The sequence below is a fragment of the Martes martes genome, assembly GCF_963455335.1.
Source record: "Martes martes genome assembly, chromosome: 16".
NCBI classification, from domain to species: domain Eukaryota; kingdom Metazoa; phylum Chordata; class Mammalia; order Carnivora; family Mustelidae; genus Martes; species Martes martes.
The window spans coordinates 12,438,116-12,456,304 of NC_137904.1; the positions used below are offsets into that span (position 1 = coordinate 12,438,116).

At 38.4% G+C, this 18,189-nt stretch overlaps 1 protein-coding gene across 4 annotated transcripts in view; it reads left to right on the forward strand.

Annotated features, from left to right (window-relative positions):
• ZNF624 (zinc finger protein 624) overlaps positions 1 to 17,841 on the forward strand; it is a 34,105-nt gene extending 16,264 nt beyond the window's left edge. For 2 of the 4 annotated variants that reach the window (XM_080826482.1, XM_080826483.1), the window contains 3 exons: positions 7,050 to 7,176; positions 7,882 to 7,977; positions 14,772 to 17,841. In XM_080826482.1, the coding sequence (XP_080682608.1) occupies positions 7,050 to 7,176; positions 7,882 to 7,977; positions 14,772 to 16,990 (2,442 nt within the window). In that variant the 3' untranslated portion in view covers positions 16,991 to 17,841. The remainder of the gene's footprint in view (positions 1 to 7,049; positions 7,177 to 7,881; positions 7,978 to 14,771) is intronic. The other 2 variants (XM_080826484.1, XM_080826485.1) reach the window with 1 other exon arrangement.
• The last annotated feature ends 348 nt before the right edge of the window (positions 17,842 to 18,189 follow it).

Here is an 18,189-nt window from a genome sequence, read left to right on the forward strand (position 1 = left end):
TTTGTTCTAGTTCTGTTAAAAATGCTCTTGGTATTGTGATAGGGGTTGCATTTAATCTGTACATTGCTTTGGGTAGTATAGACATTTTAACAATGTTTGTTAAATGTTTGTTACATGTTAAATGTTTGTTAATGTTTGTTACAACCCATGAACATGGCATATCTTTCCATTTCTTTGTGTTGTCTTCAGTTTCCTTCATCAGCATTTTATAGTTTTCAGAGTACGGGTCTGCATAGTACCTAGTTCCAGAAGGTATGAGTTTAGAGTGTTGATTTGATATCTTTCTCTTTTTTAATGTAGGCATTCACAGGTACACATTTCCAACTACGCACTTCTTTCACTGTCTCCCACAAGTTTTGATAGAAAGTAATTCATTTTCATTTTTCTCAAAGTATTTTCTAAATTCCCTTGTGATTTCTTGACTCATCAGTTTTTTTAAGAGTTATTTAATTCTTATGTGTTTTTGAATTTTCTAGTTTTTTTCTTGTTGATTGGTAGTTTCATTTCATTGTAATCAGAAGTGATACTTTGTCTTTCAAAATTTTGAGAGTTGCTTTGTGTCCTAACATATGGTCAGTCTTGGAGAATATTCCACGTACACTTGAGGGGAATGTATGTTCTGCTATAATTGGATGCCTCAGTGTTCTACAGATGTCTGTTCGAGTCCTGTTTCCTTGTTGATCTTCTGCTTTCTTGTACTGTTATTGAAAATGGGGCATTGAAGTCTGTTGTTGGATTCTGTCTTTGTTTCTTCAATTCTATGAATTTTGTTTCTTGTTTTTTGAGATTCCTTTAAAGGAATATATGTTTAAATTTTTTTTTATATGTTTAAATTTTTTATGTCTTACTAATAAATTAACCAGTTTATCATTACAAAATACCTTTCTTGGCTTTTTTTTTTTTTTTTTAAATTTTATTTATTTATTAGAGAGAGAGAGAGCACGCACAGGCAGACAGACACAGTGGCAGGCAGAGGCAGAGGGAGAAGCAGGCTCCCTGCCGAGCAGAGAGCCGGATGTGGGACTCGATCCCAGTACGCTGGAATCATGACCTGAGCCGAAGGCAGTTGCTTAACCAACTGAGCCACCCAGGCGTCCCAACCTTTCTTGGCTTCTAATAACAATTTTTTAAAAGATTTTGTTTATATATTTGACAGAGAGAGATCACAAGTAGGCAGAGAGGCAGGTAAAGAAAGAGGGGGAAGCAGGCTCCCTGCCGAGCAGAGAGCCTGATGCGGGGTCCGATCCGAGGACCCCAGATCATGACCTGAGCTCATGAAGGCAGAGGCTTTAACGCACTGAGCCACCCAGGCGCCCCACAAATAAATAAATCTTTAAAGGATAAAAAAAAATGGAAAATAAGAAATGAAAAATTTACAGATAAAAATATGTTTATATTGTTATCTGTAGAGTTATGTTTACTGGTGTTTATTATTTCTTTATGTGGACTTGTGTTACTGTCTAGTGTCCTTTCATTTTACTTGAGATGAATTTAGTGCAGGCCAGATGTGTTAGCAGTGAATTCTCTCATTTTTTATATATCATTTTTTTTTTAAGATTTTATTTATTTATTTGACAGACAGAGATTACAAGTAGGCAGAGAGGCAGGCAGAGAAAGAGGAAGGGAAGCAGGCTCCCTGCTGAGCAGAGAGCCCGACACGGGGCTCAATCCCAGGACCCTGAGATCATGACCTGAGCCGAAGGCGGAGGCTTTAACCCACTGAGCCAGCCACCCAGGCGCCCCTATATATCATTTTTTAAGGATAATTTTGCTGGCTATAGAGTTCTTTGTTGACTTTTTTTCTTCCATCATTCTGAATGTTGTAACACAGCCTTCTACTTTCACTGATTTCTGCTTAGAAATCAACTGACATCATTATTGAAGATCCCTTGCACATAAGGAGTCCCTTCTGTTTTGCTTCTTTCAAGATTCTCTGTCTTTTCATCAGTTTGACTATGACATATGTAGGCAGGGGTCTCTGATTTTATCCTACTTAGTGTTCATTGAGCTTCTTGTATGTGCAGATTAATATTCACCAAATTTGGGGAGTTTTGTTTTTTTTTTTTTAACCATGAGAGAGAGAGCATGAGAGGGGGACAGAGGGAGAGGGAGAAGCAGGCTCCCCACTGAGCAGGAAGCCCAATGCAGGGCTCTATCCCAGGACCCTGGGATCACAGTCTGAGCAGAAGGCAGATGCTCAATCGACTGAGCCATCTAGGTGCCCCAACCATTATTTATTTGAATATTTTTTCTGCCTCTTTTTCCCATCTCCTTCATGGACTCCCATCATGCATTTATTGGTATGCTCATTGTTCCACAAGTCTCTGAAGTTCTGTTCACTTTTTTCATTGTTTTTTGCTCTGTTCCTCAGTCTAAATAATGTCATTTTATCTTTTTCAAGGTACCCATTCTCTCTCTCTCTCTCTTTTTTGCCTGCTTATTTTAATCTGTTTGGGCTTCTATGGACACAAGACTGGGTGGCTTATAGAGAATGGAAACTTATTCATCACAGTTCTGAAGGCTGGATGTCTGATATCAGTGTGCCAGCATGTTCAGATGAAGGCTGTCTTCTGGGTCACAGCCTTCTCACTGTACTCTCACGTGGCAGAAGGAGCTAGGGATCTCTCTGGAGCTACTTTACTAAGGCATTACTTCCATTCATGAGGGTTCCACCTTCATGACTTAAGTGTCTCCTAGAGGCCGGACTTCCTAATGTCATCACACTGGGCATTATGATTTTGACACATGAAAGTGGGGACGGAGAAGGAAACACAAACATTCACACTCTACTGCGGCTCAGTTTGCTCTTTCCTTTCAGGGAACGTCTCTAGTGAATTTTTTATTTCAGTTATTATATTTTTCAACTACAGAATTTCTATTTTGTGAGATGCCATTTTCATAATTTCCTTTAATTCTTTAGATGAGCTTTTTAGATCTTTGAATATACTTTTAATATTCATTTAACGTCTTCATTTGGTAAGTACAACTTCTTGGCTTCCTTAAGGACATTTTCCATTGACTTCTCTTTAACCATGGCCCACGCTTTCTTGTCTCTTTGTGTATCTTACAACTCTTCTTCAAAACACATATTTTAAATAAAATGATGCAGCAACTCTAGAAGTCAGATTCTGCGGTCCCCAGGGTTTGTTGTTGCTGCTGCTGCTGTGCTGTTATGTTTCGTGACTTTTCTGGACTAATTCAGTAAAGTCTGTATTCTTTGTCATGTGCAGTCTTTGAAATATCTGCTTGGTCGACATAGTAATTAATGACTGGACACAGATTTCCTTAAACGTCTCAAACCAGCAGGTCTTCTAGCATTTGTCAAAAGATTTTTGTATGTGCTGGGCATACCTTCTCTTCCTAGTCTTAAGTAGGAGTTTACAACTCTTGCTTTCACAGAACCTCAGGGTAAGCCAAAGGTGAGAGCTGAGGGCCTTCTTAACTTGGGGCTTAGCTCTTGGTGGGAAAAGAAAATGAAGCCCAGTAAGTTCATTACACTTTGAGTGACATGTGAAGTGTTTAACAGTAAAGATTATGTACTGTCATTCTCTCCCATATTAGCTGTAGTTTATTATTAGCAGAATGAAAAGTTTGTTTCATGGACTTTCAGGTACAAATAAATAAAGGGGTTAAACAGTTGACAAGGATACAGATCTATGGCAGGAAAACACCCCAGAGGAAATCTGTTTCTTCTGATACAGAGCAAATCATGGACAAATCAAATCTAACTTGAGACTTTTGGCTGATCAGCTAATCAGGGTCTTTAGTTTATTAGATCATAGAGTTAGGGATTATGAGTTTGAATTCTGGGGTCAAACTGTCTGAATTTGCATCTAGACTTTACCTTTATGAGAACTTGGACAAGACATGGAACCTTTTCATGTTTCACTTTTCTTATTAGCACCTTCCTTAATGGGAGGATTCAGTCATTACATAACAAGGCCTTAGATCAGTACTTGACAAATATTATGCACTGTATGTATACAAAAGAAGAGAGAGTGCTTTCATGAATCCCTTTGTACCTAATGCCTGTGTTCAACAATGATCAGCCACTGGATAATCATATTTCATTTGTAATCTTACCCTCTCTCATTAATTATTTTCAAGCATATACATTATGTAATTTCATCAATAAATATCTTGTTATATATCCATAACATGTTTTTTAATGTTAAGTATATTACCATGGTTTCAGCTATAAATCAGCAAAAATTCTTAATATTATCAAATGTTGACTTGGTATTTGTTTTCCTGGTTGATTCATATGTTATGATTGGTTGATATTGTCTCCTAGGTCACTTTTAGGCTAGAGTTTCCCGCTTCCCTCTTTTTTTCTCCTTGTAATAATTGGTTGAAGAAACCCACATTATTTGTACTTTCTTTGTACTGTTATTTGTACTTATTTGTACTGTTGCCCAGTAGAATAGCCACTACCCACTTATGGCTGTTGAGCACCTGAAATGTAACTATTCCAAATTGGAATGCCCTGTAAATTTAAAATTCGTGTCATGGGGCACCTGGGTGGCTCAGTGGGTTAAGCCTCTGCCTTTGGCTCAGGTCATGATCTCAGGGCCCTGGGAGCGAGCCCCGCATCGGGCTCTCTGCACATCGGGGAGCCTGCTTCCCCCTCTCTCTCTGCTTGCCTCTCTGCCTACTTGTGATCTCGCTCTGTCAAATAAAAACAAAAATCTTGGGGTGCCTGGGTGGCTCAGTGGGTTAAAGCCTCTGCCTTCGGCTCAGGTCGTGATCCCAGGGTCCTGGGATCGAGCCCCGCATCGGGCTCTCTGCTCGGCGGGGAGCCTGCTTCCTCCTCTCTCTCTGCCTGCCTCTCTGCCTACTTGTGATCTCTCTCTGTCAAATAAATAAATAAAATCTTAAAAAAAAAAATCTTAAAAAAAATGAAAAAAAATGCGTGTCATATTTCAAAGTCTTAGTACAAAAGATAGTGTCTCATTAATAATTTTTACATTGATTGCATGTTGAGATTATAATATTCATATATATTAGGCTGAATAATATTAAAAATTTCACTTGTTTCCTTTTATTTTTAATGGGTCTGCTAGAAAACCTTAAATTACATATGTGACTTGCAATACATTTCTATTGGACAATACACTTCTATTGGGCAGTATTGATTTAGAATTTCATACAACATGGATTGTATTGATTATTAAATAAGGGTTATTTAAGATGTTTCTCTGTCCCCTGTATTTCCAGTATATTGTTAGTTGGATCTGGAGGCTTAATCAGATTCTGATTTGATTCTTTTCAAAATGTTTTTGGCAGATATCTGGTATATACTCCCAGAAGGCACATAATGCCTTGTTGAGGCCTCCTTGGTATATTAGCAAACACTGATGACCCTTTAATTCATTAGAGGTTGCAAAATGATGATGTTCTAATTTTCTTTTTCCTTTTCATGTATTAGCTGGAATCCTTCCATAAAGAGAAATCTCTCTTTACCAACTGTGTGATCACAATTGATTACTATGCAAGCTATAAATGTTTTCCATAGGAAAAGGACAAAAGGTTAATTCTTTCTATTTATTTATCAGTTTCCAGGCATCCTCTAAAAATATTGAGTATTTTTATAGTAGTATGTGGAATCATGAATTTAAATGTGTGTTTTTGAAACCCATTGTATTTATCATCCTCACTGATGTTCAAATTATCCCATTATTATTAACTAGTGGGAGCCTCTTCAAGTTTCTCCTGCGTCTTAGATATGATCTTAGTAGTCTTTGATAGCTGTCTTGTCTTTGGTATCACAGAATGTTCCAGGCCTTTGTTCCTTTTAGTGATAAGTAATACTTAGAGGCCATTTCTAGCTTGCATAATGTTACCTTATTTGTTATTGTTTTTATTTTTAGGCCTTTTCCATGGATGAAACTAGGAAATATATTTTATTTTCTTCCTTAAAACTAAAGTAATTCACGAGTTTATACTGATACTTCTAATTCAAATTTGGATCTATGGAATTATTGCATCATCTCACCAATATCACATTATCTCTTCTTTCTGTCATGCCAAATTTATTGGTTCTCAGTGGCATCAATATACTAATTTGCTTTAGCAAACACTATGCACACAGCAGTTACAAAATAGCATTTTCATCACTACCACCAACAGTATGATTATTTATTGAAAACATAGTTTTTGCTTTTTGCCGTTCTTTTTCTTCTTGGGGTATATTTCACAAAGGACATACAGATAATTGTTGTTTTAAAGTCACTTAAGATATTTCATCTTTGATGAATGTCTGTGCTTCAAACTGCTTTCATTTTCCTGTTAATTTTTGGGAATGACTAAAATTTTGATTTTTTTCATAATACATTTACATGGTCTACCGAACAAGAAATATTCAAAAGAGTTTAGCTTCTAATTCCAGTCCTCTGCACTCTCTCCGTTCCCTTCTCTTTCTATCAGGTAACCACTAAAAAAATTTATGGCTTATTCTTGCATTTTTTTATACAAGCACATATGTAATTCATATCCTGACCAATGAAGTTCTCCAGAGTGCCCATGATTTCTTATTTTTTCTTGCTCAAAGACAGAGCTTACGATATTCTGTATCTACAATCTGAATGATAAACTGTATGTTTTATTATGTCATATTCTGTAGATTTGGTGCTGAGGAAGAGCAGATAGTATAGATAAGCCAGAGTTTTGAGGGAGAAAGGATGATTTGGGTAGAAACTACTAGCTGTTATCAGATGTTAGGACTTTCTAGGGAAGGAGGAAACCATGCTGTTTGACTCCAGAGAATATAGTAAGACCAATATTTCAAAATTAGAGAAAGCCAGATTTTAAGTAGTCTGAAAAGGAAATCCTGCTTCAAGTAAAACTCAGGAAATCGAATGCGCTTCCTCTTGTGGTTTTAAGTTCTTATCGCTGGAGAGATTCCCTCAGCCTCTGAGGGTTGAACTGGTGACTTCAGTGGCCGTTTGGTGATTCTGATTTCTGGAGTATTCCTCCAGTTGTATATGTATTATTCTGCCCAACAGGTGTCATTGTGTAGTCCCTGGGTGATCACAGTGTATTTATTTTAGGATCCCGTGACATTTAAAGATGTGGCTATAGACTTCACGTTAGAAGAGTGGAGGTTGATGGACCCTTCACAGAGGAACCTACACAAGGATGTGATGCTAGAGAATTATAGGAATCTTGTCTCCCTGGGTAAGAATAACTTCTGGTTCCCGTACCTACCCACTTGATCAGGTGTGCTGAAGATACAGAGCCTCTAAAGTACTTAACTGACGTGGGGTAAGAGTTTAGGCATTAAAATCTATTAGGGGGATGTTTTTGGGATCATGCGATCCCTTGCTCTTAATTAAGTGGCCCACGCATTGTAGAGTAAGAAATACATCTTTCATTGGCATCTTGGAGATTGTTGACAGCTGCCCAGATTTAGGACTGAAGTTTTTTCTGATCATTTTTATAAATGGGAGTTATCAGTACCTCCAGAAAGAAAGGAACAGATGTGTTCGTTTTCTTCCTAAACTCAGATTATTGCCATGATCTATAATCCCAGAAAACCTAGGATCATAGTGTTGGGCTCCTTTGTAATCATCTGTAACACCACCGTACAATAGAATGTTCTGTGTCTGTGCTGTCCAGTATGACAGGCACTAGCCACTTGGGGCTGCTGAGAACTTGAAATCTGGCTATTCCAATGGAATAACTGAGTTTTAAATTTTATATAGTTTTAACTAATTTAAATTTAAATAGCCACCTGTGGCTGGTGACAACTGTACTGGGCAGTGCATCTCTAGAACTTTCCATAATAACCACTCTGCACTGAAGATGAAGCGCTGAGACTCCATTTGGCAGTAGTTCTTACTCATAGACACAGTCAAGTCCTATTCATTTTTCTCTGAACAGGGCTCGCAGTTTCCAAACCAGACATGATATCTCATTTGGAGGCTGGAAAAGGACCGTGGGTGGTAGTGAGAGAAATTGCAAGAACCCCCTACCCAGGTGAGTGCATAAGACCCAGGAGGACCGGATTTCTTTCAAGTTCATAGGTTATGGATGGAGCAGAACCTCTGAAATATTTTGGGCAGTATCCTTGCTCAGAACGATCTCAGAAGAGAGTCTCTCCCTCCCTTGCTCGCGCTCTCCTCTTCCCTGTCCTGTTGCTTCTCCTCTTTGCTTGTGAGTCCCGTCCTACTTTACTTTCTCGAGGACACGATCTTCGTAATTAGTCCTTCATTCAGACATGCGGGAAGCACGCCTTTCAGTTCTGTCCTCTTAAGTTTACTTTAACTTTACATGTTTCTCATCTTTTAACCATTTTCTGACATCTCTTCCTTCATTCATTTTCCTGAAAACGCTTTCCCGAGGGTCCCCACTGGTTCCGTTTAAGCCAGACCTACTTACTCATTATTTAACTTTCTTCCCCTGTAAGCTTGCTGCAGTTCTGGGGGCACGCTCCTCCTCTCCTCCAGGTTCTTCGCTAATTGAAAATACAAACAAGGAACCAGTGGAAAGTCAAAATACAGTATTTATTTATGGACTTAATGAATATTTATTGGACGTCTGTATTCTGCGTAGTGGGTTAAGTACTAGTTCTAGAGCAATGAGTAAGATGGACCAGGTCCCTGCCATCATGAAGATTAAATTTTGAGAAATTAACAAGTATATAAATAAAAGGAAGCTCAATAATGGTTGTAACAGTCTTCAGTTATGAGATAAATTGGGGGATATAAAAGAGTGACTGGGATGGGGATGAGGGTGCCTCCTCCAAATGGTCAAGGAAGGCTTCTGAGGGGCGACATCTGCCTTGAAGATTCAGAAGCAACCAGCTAAGGGAAGAGGAAAAGAGAGGCATTCCAGGCAAAGCACTGGACGCAGAAAAGAATGAGGGGCGCCTGGGTGGCTCAGTCGTTGGGCCTCTGCCTTTGGCTCAGGTCATGATCCCAGGGTCCTGGGATCGGGGCCCATGTCAGGCTCCTTGCTCAGCAGGAATTTTAATCAAAGCGAGCGTGAAGGCGTTGATAGACTTTAATCAAGGATTTTTAGGAAATAACTCTGTGTGTGGAAATCGAGCTTGAGGACATTAAACCAGGTAATGAGGTTGTTACGATAGTCTAGGCAGAGTTTGTATCTTGGGTTGAGCTGATAGTGGAGATGGAATCCAAGAATTGGATTCTAGTTCACTTGAGAATTTTATCATGATGCCATCGGTAACTCAGTAGGTGTTATACATATTCTTTTCATGTATCAATATTATAGGTTTTTTATTCAAGTATAATTAACATAGTTTTATATGAGTTTCAGGTGTACAATATAATGATTCAGTAATTCTATTCATCACTCATTGCTCATCAAGATAAATGGGCTCTTAATCTCCTTCACCTATTTCACCCATCCCCCACCTGCCTCCCCTCTGGTGACCACCAGTTTGTTCTCTGTATTTAAGAGTCTGGGGTTTTCTTTAACCTCTCTTTTTCATTGTTCATTGTTTTGTTTCCTGTATTACACTCTGACCGACTTATTTCACTTAGCATAATACCCTCTAGGTCCATCTGTGTTGTTGCAAATGGCAAGATTTCATTCTTTATCGTGGCCAAGTAATATTCCATTGTAAGTACACACCGCATCTCCTTTATCCATTCGTCTGTCAGTGGACACTTGGGTGGCTTCCATAGCTTGACTATTGTAAGAAATGCTGCAGGAAACATAGAGGTACATATATCTTTTCAAATTAGTGTTTCTGTTTTATTTGGGTTCGTACCCAGTAGTGGAATGACTGGATCGTATGATAATTGTTTTAAAGTTTTTGAGGAACCTACCTACTGTTTCCCACAGTGGCTGCACCAATTTACATTCTCACCAGTGGTGAATGAGTGTTCCTTTATTTATTGACTTATTTATTTTTGAGGGTTCCTTTTTCTTCACATCCTCACCAACGTTTTTTATTTGTTGTGTTTTTATTTCAGCTTTTCTGGCATGTGTGAGGTGATATCTCATTGTGGTTTTAATTTGCATTTTCCTGATGTGTAGTGATGTTGAGCTTCTTACCATGTTTCCATCAGCCATTCTGTATTTCTTCAGAAAAATGTCTTTTCCTGCCTTCTCCCCATTTTCAATGGAATCATTTGTTTTTTTGGGTGTTGAGTTAAGTTCTTTATTTTGGATATTAAGCCCTTATCAGATATATCATTTACAATTATCTTCTCCCATTCAGTAGGTTGTCTTGTTTTGTTGGTGATTTCCTTCACTGTGCATAAAGTTTTTTAGCTGTGTGATCCCAGTAGTTTCATTTTTCCTCTGATTTCCTTGCCTGAGGAGATATATCTAGAAAAATGTTTCTGTGCCCAGTGTCAGAGAAATCACTGCCTATGTTCTCTTCTAGGAATTTTGTGGTTTGAGCTCTCACACTTAGGTGTTTGATCCATTTTGAGTTTATTTTTCTGCATAGTGTAAGAAAGTGGTCCAGATCACTCTTTTGCATGTAACTGTCCAGTTTTCCTAGCTCTGTTTGTTGAAGACACGGTCTTTTCCCTGTTTTATATTCTTGCGTCCTTTGTTAATTGACCATATTAATATGGGTTTATTTCTGGTCTCTCTGTTCTGTCCTGTTCCATTGATCTATGTCTGTTTTTGTGCCAGTATTATACTGTTTTAATTACTGCCACATTATAATATATCATGAAATCTGAGACTGAAACCCCCAGCTTTGTTCTTTTCTCTTTTTTTTTTTTTTTGGAAAGGGGTTGGTGATCATAACCTGAGCCAAAATCAAGAGGCGGATGCTTAACCAAATGAGCCACCCAGGGGCCCTTGTTCTCTTTTTTTAAGATTGCTTTGGCTATTTGGGATCTTCTCTGGTTCCATACAAATTTTGGGATTATTTGTTCTAATTTTATGAAATATGTTATTGGTATTTTGAGAGGAATTACATTGAATATGCATATTCCTGTGGGTAGTATAGACATTTTAACAGTACTGGTTCTTCCAGTCCATAAGCATGGAATACTTTCCCATTTGTTTGTGTCATCTTCAGTCCTTTTCATTAACATTGAGTGTTGGAAATATTACATGTTCTTTAAGCGTCTGCCTTTGGCTCAGGTCATGATCCCAGGATCCTGGGATCCAGTCCTACATCGGGCTCCTTGCTCAGCGGGAAGCCTGCTTCTCCCTCTCCTGCTTCTCCCTCTGCTTGTGCACTCTCTCCCCCTCTCTCTGACAATTAAATAAAATCTTTAAAAAAAAAATAATTAAAAAAACCAAAATATGTATTTTTAAAATAGTAAATGAAAAGTGACATTAGATAGTTTAGATGACTCTTTAGAGAAGATACCCCCCCACCACCATGAAGAGGGAAAGAGAAATGGGGCAGTAGCTACAGGAAAGTGCGGAATGAAGAACAAAACTCTTTTGTCTTATATTTGAGATGGGAGTTCGTATGGCATATTTGAGTGCTGATAAGAAGAATGCCTAGTGGAGAGGGAGAAATTGATGTTGCAAGACCAAGATGGGACTCAGTGAAGAATGAAAACGAAAGTGTGTGAGAAGGTTAAAGGAAATAAACTCAAGAAAGGAAAAGGAGGGATTTACCACTGGTAGGCAGAGAGGCCGCCTCTCCTGCTGTAACCTAGGAAGGTTGGAGAAGGCAGGTGCAGATGATAGGTCAACCCGTGATAGGAAGATCAAGGCGTTCTAGTATAATCAATTCTGAATTGAAAGAAGAATATGAAGCAAGACCATCATCTTATGGTGCGGAGAAAAGAAAGATCTGTGAGAGAGGGAACGATAGATATTTTTAAGATACATTGATTTCCTTAGGGAAGCCATGTTGGCCTGATGCTTTTATTATGGAAGGTGTTTATAGCTTCTGTTCCTTCTGTAGTTAGAGCAATATTGATATGTCTTGTTTCTTTTTGTGTCAGTTTAGTAAGTTATGTTTATCTGGCAATGGATCCATTTTATCTAAAATTTAAATTTATTGGCATACTCTCCTCTCTTTTAAATGTCGCTATGGATCTGAAGTGATGTCTCCCTTTTCATTCCTGACATTGATTTTTTGTTTGTTTGTTTTCTCTCTTTTATCTTAATCAGTCTTGCCTAGGGTTTATCAATCTTATTTGGCTTTTTTTTTTAAGATTTTATTTATTTATTTGACAGACAGAGATCACAAGTAGGCAGAGAGGCAGGCAGAGAGAGAGGAGGCAGCAGGCTCACAGGGAGCCTGATGCGCGGCTCGATCCCAGGACCCCGGGATCATGACCTGAGCTGAAGGCAGAGGCTTTAACCCACTGAGCCACCCAGGCGCCCCTTAAATCTGTTTCTATTATCTGTTTTGTTCTCTTGACTCTTTTCTTTCTCTCTCTCTCTCTCTCTCTCTTTTTTTAAGATTTATTTGAGAGAGAAAGAGAATGGGGACAGGGAAGGGAGAGAAAGAAACTTAAGCGCTCTCTTTGGCTCAGCAAAGAGCCCAGTGCAGGGCTTGATCTCACAACCCTCCAAGCTGAAACCAGGAGTTGGACACTCACCAGCTGCACCGCCCAGGTGCCTCTCTCTTGACTTCTTTTTTTTTTTTTTTTTAAAGGTTTTATTTATTTATTTGACAGACAGAGATCACAAGTAGGCAGAGAGGCAGAGAGAGAGAGAGAGGAGGAAGCAGGCTCCCTTGCTGAGCAGAGAACCCGATGTGGGGCTCGATCCCAGGACCCTGGGATCACGACCTGAGCCGAAGGCAGAGGCTTTAACCCACTGAGCCACCCAGGCGCCCCTCTTGACTTATTTCTAATGAGACTTTTATCTTCTTGTATGCCTATTGTTTTTCATTGTCAAGCATTGATATGAGAACCTGTAAAGATAGTTTGAGCTTCTGGATTGTGTAATCTTTTTCCATGGAGAATTGTTTGCTTTGGTGGGCTGCTAGGGTAAAGGCTGTAACCATCCCCAGTTACCTTAGTTGAGTTAGACATTTAAGTGAACTGGATTCTAGGGTTCTCCTCTTTGGTACCTTTGAATTCAAATCTTTGTCCTTTTTTTTTTTTTAGGGCTTTATGTTTCAGTAATCTCTGCACCCAACATGGGGCTCAAACTTACAACCCTGAGATCAAGAGTTGCATGGTCTACCAACTGAGCCAGCCAGGCGCCCCTCAAATCTTGGTCTTTTTAAAAAAGGTTACACTGTGGGATGGTTGTCTTAAAACTTGCTTGTATATACAATTTAAAATTTTACTCTTTTTGAAAAAGATTTATTTATCTGAGAGAGACCGAACATGCATGCATGCACACGTGGGGGGAAGGGCAGAGGGAGAGAATCCTCAGGCAGACCCTCTGCTGAGTGTAGAGCCCAGTGCGAGGCCCAGTCTCACAACCCATGAGATCATGACCTGAGCCAAAACCAAGAGTTGGACACTCACCAACTGACCCACCCACGTGCCCCAGTATTTTACTTTTTTTTAAAGATTTATTTGAGAGTGAACACAAGTAGAAGTGGGAGAGGGAGAGAGAATCTAAAGCAAACTCCACACAGCACAGAGCCCAACCCGGGGCTCGATCTCACAGGTCTGAGATCACAACCTGAGCTGAAATTAAGAGCTGGCCACTTAACTGACTGTGCCACCCAGGCTCCCCAATAGTTTACTTTTAGAACAGTTTTATACTTTTTGTTTTTTTAAGTAGTCTCCACGTGGAGTGCAACGTGGGGCTTGAACTCACAACCCTGAGAAAACCCAAGCTGAGATCAAGAGTCAGAGGCTCAACCGACTGAGCCACTCAGGCGCTCCGTACTTTTATACTTCTTTTAAATTTCTAATTAATTTTCAGGCAGTTATTTCTAAATGTTTAAAAACAAATCAGATCAAAACCTTTTGCAGATAAAAAAAAAAACACAAAAAAAACCTTTTGCAGATAGTGGAATGCTTCATGGCTTTAAAATTCAGTGTGTAAGTAGTTTTTTTTTTTTTTTTAATTTATTTATTTGACAGAGATCACAAGTAAGGAGAGAGGCAGGCAGAGAGAGAGGAAGGGAAGCAGGCTCCCTGCTGAGCAGAGAGCCCCATGTGGGGCTTGATCCCAGGACCCTGGGATCATGACCTGAGCCGAAGGCAGAGGCTTTAACTCCTGAGCCACCCAGGCGCCCCAGTAGTTTTTATCCAGTTTTTTGGGACAGACTTTTAGGCATGATCTTAAGACATAAAATGTTCCAAAACTACCCTTGATAATTATTATCACTATTTGAAATATTAATAACTATAAAATTAATTTTGACTAATTTACTGTTCAGCCTACTTTCTGAAAAAGCAAAGTGTTGTTTTCCATTAACGTGTTATTAAAAACTACATAAAAAGATTTGAGTAAGCTACTCTGACACGGAAATTTGAGAAAGCCCTTATTTAAAAAGCTATCAAATGAGTGAGAACAAGTAGAAAGTATAGTTGGGAAGAATGTGAGCAATGTCTGGTTTGTAGAGTAAATGGGAAAAAAATAATCACAACCTATGATGAATGGTCTGGAAAAAAAAGTTTATTATAAAGGGAATGAGAAGAGAACTATTTGAGATACTTAGATTCTAGGAGGGTTACCATGAATGAATTTTTTTCGTAAGGGAAAAGTGAATTTGCTGCTTTGGTTCTTGGCTCAACTAGCCTCCTTCAAACATATGTCTTTCTTCTTAAAAACAAGACCAACTTGCAAGCAGTTAAAACTTCATATTCATTATCAGCTAAGGTTTCCGTTTTTTTTTCTTGTTTACTGAGATCTTCCTAACTTCAGAAATAGGAGTCATTTGATTTATCTTTTTCTTCCCCCAGAGTTGGAGACCAAACCTGCAACCAAGAATGCTGTATCAACAGAGGATGTTTCTGAGGATGTATCACAGGAGACCGCAATAGATAAACTCATGGAGAATGGTCTATGGAACTCCAGAATGGGAGGATTATGGAAATGGAATGAAAGGATATTAAGATTGCAAAATAGTCAGGAAAATCATTTGAGTCAAAAAATAGTTACTCACAAGAAGATTCCCTCTGGTCAAAGAAGGTTTAGATTTGGATCTCTTCTTTTTCCTGAAGCAGGCATTATCACAGAAGAACCCCACAGCAAATGCCAAACACATGAGAATTTCACTGAGAATTTAGATTTGATTACAGATCCCCATCTGGGGAAGAAACTTTGCAAGGATACAGAAGGCGGCAAAGCCATAAGGCCTACTTCAGAACCTACCTTAGGGGAAAAATACAATAATAAAGAAAAACCCTATAAATGTAGTACATGTGAAAAGTCCTTTCGTTATAGGTCATTGCTCATTCAACATCAGAGAACTCACACTAAAGAAAAACCTTATGAATGTAATGAATGTGGGAAAATGTTCAGCCAGCCTTCCTATCTCAGTCAACATAAAAAAATTCACACAGGAGAAAAACCCTATAAATGCAATGAATGTGGAAAGGCCTTCATTGCTTCTTCATCACTTATGGTACATCAGAGAATTCATACTAAGGAGAAACCTTATCAATGCAATGTCTGTGGAAAATCTTTTAGCCAGTGTGCTCGCCTTAACCAACACCAGAGAATTCAAACTGGAGAGAAACCCTATAAATGTAGTGAATGTGGGAAAGCTTTCAGTGATAAATCAAAACTTGCAAGACATCTGGAAACTCACAATAGAGAGAAACCCTACAAATGTAATGATTGTGGGAAGGCCTTTAGGAATAAGTCATATCTTAGTGTACATCAGAAGACCCATACTGAAGAGAAACCATATAAATGCAATGAGTGTGGGAAATCTTTCAAGAATACCACGATTTTTAATGTCCATCAGAGAATTCATACTGGAGAGAAACCCTTTAGATGTAATGAATGTGGGAAAGCCTACAGAAGTAATTCAAGCCTTATTGTACATATAAGAACTCATACTGGGGAAAAACCCTATGAATGTAATGAATGTGGGAAAGCATTCAATCGTATAGCAAATTTCACAGAACATCAAAGAATTCATACAGGAGAAAAACCCTATAAATGTAATGAATGTGGGAAAGCCTTCATTAATTATTCATGCCTTACTGTACACCACAGAATGCATACAGGAGAGAAACCTTATAAGTGTAATGAATGTGGAAAGGCCTTCATGCGTTCTTCATCCCTAATTATACATCAGCGAATTCATACTGAAGAGAAACCTTATCTATGTAATGAGTGTGGGGAATCTTTCAGAATAAAATCACACCTAACTGTACATCAGAGGATTCATACTGGAGAGAAACCATATAAATGCACTGACTGTGAGAGGGCATTTACCAAAATGGTAAATCTCAAAGAGCATCAGAAAATTCATACTGGAGTGAAACCTTATAAATGCTGTGATTGTGAAAAATCGTTCAGGACTAAGTCATACCTTATTGTACATCAAAGGACCCATACTGGAGAAAAACCATATAAGTGTACTGAATGTGAGAAAGCTTTCACTAATACATCACAACTTACTGTACATCAAAGAAGGCATACTGGAGAAAAACCCTATAAATGTAATGAGTGTGGGAAGGTTTTCACAAGTAACTCAGGCTTTAACACCCATCAAAGAACACATACTGGAGAGAAACCATTTAAGTGTAATGACTGTGGCAAAGCATTTAGCCAGATGGTACATGTCACAGAACATCAGAAAATCCATAGTGGAGAGAAACCCTATAAATGTGATGTCTGTGGAAAAGCCTTTAGGAGAGGTTCATACCTTACAGTGCATTGGCGAACACATACTGGAGAAAAACCCTATACATGTAAGGAATGTGGAAAAGGTTGTATCACTCTATCACAGCTAACACTCCATCAGAGAATTCATACTGGGGAAAGGCCCTATAAATGTGAAGAATGTGGGAAAGCCTTCAGAACCAACTCAGACTTTACTGTACATCTGAGGAAGCATACTGGAGAAAAACCCTATAAATGTAATGAGTGTGGGAAAGCCTTTAGGAGTAGCTCCAGCCTTACTGTACATCAAAGAATTCATCAAAGAGAAACTCAGCTAATATAAAGATTAATAAGGCATTCATCCAGATGCCAACACCACAAGAAGAATCAAACTGTGTCTTTTATGGACAATTCACCAGAGAAAATACACACTTAAGAGATACTTTAGAGGGGGTGCTGGGTGGCTCAGTTGGTTAAGCATCTACCTTCACTCAGGTCATGATTCCGGGGTCTGGGGATCGAGCCCCACATCGGGCTCCCTGCTCAGCGGGGAGTCTGCTTCTCCCTCTGCCCCTCCCCCTGCTCTTGCTCTCTCTCTCGTGCTCTCTCTCAAATAAATAAAGTCTCTTAAAAAGAGAGAGATACTTTAGAAACATAAGAATGTGGTAAAGCATACCGTCATATTAAATCTTAGAAGGTCTAAGGAAATTCACAATAGAGAAAAATAATGGGCAAATGAAAATATTCATCCAGATTTCATACTTTACTCAACAAATCATCTTCAGTGAATTGCCTATATATTTTTTGCCTATTTTTGTATTGGTTTGTCTTTCTTATAAATCTGGAGGTGCTCTTTATATGTTTGAAATATTAATCCTTTGTCATGTGTGTTGCAAATTTTTTTAATCTAGTGATTGTCTTTATGCTTTTTTATATAGTAAAAGAACTTAACATTTTAATTTTTCACAGTAAGATATTTATATATTCTCCTTTTTAGATTGTTACTTTACTCTTTTAAAAAGTCAAAAAGGTCTCCTTAATCCCTAATTTGTTTCTAAGATTTTGATTATTTTTTACATTAAAGCCTTTAATCCATCTGGACTAGATGGCTAGTCATAGAAGAGTAAATGGTGATTAATCTCTGAAAATGTTAATGAATCTAAGAAGTACTCAGGGAAATCTGAACTAAAACAGCCAATGAAAAACAAAACAAAAAAAAACACAAAAAAACACCCAACCAATGAGCTATCACTTTGACTTCGTGAAGTTGGCAAAAATTAAGAGATCTTTTGCTAGTGGGTTTGGGGAAACCATCTACTTTTACAAAAAGGTTATATATCAACTTATATTTCCACCAGCAATTCAGCAATATATACGTTTTTAAATAAATTTTTAAAATTAAAAATCCTTTGACCTAGCAGTCTCATGTTGGGAATCTGCCCCCACAGAAGTAACATCATCAATGCATAAAAATACAATTAAGGAGTTTTGTTGAACTATTGTTTGTAGAGGCAAAGTAGAAAACCAATTGGAGACAAAGTG